The 1558-nt window shown below is 39.7% G+C and overlaps 1 protein-coding gene across 1 annotated transcript in view; it reads left to right on the forward strand.

Moving 5' to 3' along the window:
* EIF3J (eukaryotic translation initiation factor 3 subunit J) overlaps positions 1–1558 on the forward strand; it is a 34382-nt gene extending 32824 nt beyond the window's left edge. The window contains exons 7-8 of the mRNA XM_012806346.1: positions 227–300; positions 1207–1558. Coding sequence (XP_012661800.1) covers positions 227–300; positions 1207–1338 — 206 coding nt within the window. The 3' untranslated portion in view covers positions 1339–1558. The remainder of the gene's footprint in view (positions 1–226; positions 301–1206) is intronic.

The raw sequence follows: 1558 nt of genomic DNA on the forward strand, positions 1-1558 counted from the left end.
TTTTTGGCAGTTTTTGGCCTGGCCAGGTTTAAACCCACCACCTCCGGTATGTGGGGCCAGCGCCCTACTCCCTTTGAGCCACAGGCACCACCCTTATGGTCCTTTTAAGTGCTAAATTTAATGATGAACAAAGTTAAATTTCTCATAACACTTTTGGAATGTATATTTTGCTCTCATTTCCCAAAATGCTTAAAAGTTAAAGTTTAATGATATGCTTTTTTTTTAGTGGAAATTGATGACTTGAAAAAGATTACCAATTCATTGACTGTGCTTTGCAGTGAAAAACAGAAGCAAGAAAAGGTAAGAACAAGCTGCATGGGGAAATGTATATTACATTAGGGTGGGGCTACAGGCAGAATATTCAATAAATGTAGTGAGATAGCCTATCCTAAGAAAAAGTTCAACAGTTCACCAATACCATTTAAGTTGGAATAGAACAAGAATATGAGTGTCATTATCGTCCTTTTATTATAGACATGTTCATGGTCCTCTTTTTTGAATTAATAGAAATTGCTGACATCACACAAATTGAGTTTGATCAACTTCTCTAAGCTTCAGTTTTCTCTAATATGGAGATGATAATACCCCCTTTGCTGGCTCAGTGGTTAGGGTGCTGGCCACACACACCCGGTCTGGTGGATTCGAACCTGGCCCTGGCCTGCTAAAACAACAATAACAAAAAAAATTGCTGGGTGTTGTGGCAGGCGCCTATAGTCCCAGGTACTTGGGAGGCTGAGGCAAGAGAGTCACTGAAGTCTAAGAGTTTGAGGTTGCTGTGAGCTATGACGCAACAGCACTCTACTGAGGGCGACATAATCAGACGCTATCTCAAAAAAAAAAAAACAAACACTTAACAGGGTAATATAAGCATAAAATAAGTATGCCAAGCGATATGTGTGGTTTTACATTTGGGAGTACTTGTCTATACTTCCTTAATTTTCTTTAGTGAACTTCAGGCTTTCTACCAAGAACTTATAACCCATGCTGGAGGGCTAAGTATCCAGAGTAGGAACAAGTTTTAGAGACAAAGACTCTGGAGAAGTTTTGGAGACCTGTTTAGGTGCATAACATGTAGGTTTGGATTTTCCTTAGAGCACTAAAGTTTTTCTAGGACTTGAAGTTTTTGTGTCTCTATGAGGGTTGCTATACCAGATAAGGTGCCCATAGCAGATAAAGTCTCATGAATTAACTCTTTTTCATCTTTAGCAAAACAAAGCCAAAAAGAAGAAGAAAGGTGTGGTTCCTGGAGGGGGATTAAAGGCCACCATGAAAGACGATCTGGCAGATTATGGTGGTTATGATGGAGGATATGTACAAGACTATGAAGACTTCATGTGACATTTTATCTTCTCCTGGTGTCTTCTTTATGTTGCCCACAATCCCTTCAACATGTAGCACAATTTCCTTTCCTTTCAGTTCTGCCAAATGCTACAATCAGAAGTGCAGCATCTTTTGTGCTGGTTATTTAACCCCTTGACACTTAGGTGCTAATGTGCAAATGAGGGAACTTGGATCTTGCTGCCAAGGGGTTAAAATTGGGAATCTCAGTTGCTACTAA

Source organism: Otolemur garnettii, unplaced genomic scaffold, assembly GCF_000181295.1.
Source record: "Otolemur garnettii isolate 467f Iridium unplaced genomic scaffold, OtoGar3 scaffold00050, whole genome shotgun sequence".
NCBI lineage: Eukaryota > Metazoa > Chordata > Mammalia > Primates > Galagidae > Otolemur > Otolemur garnettii.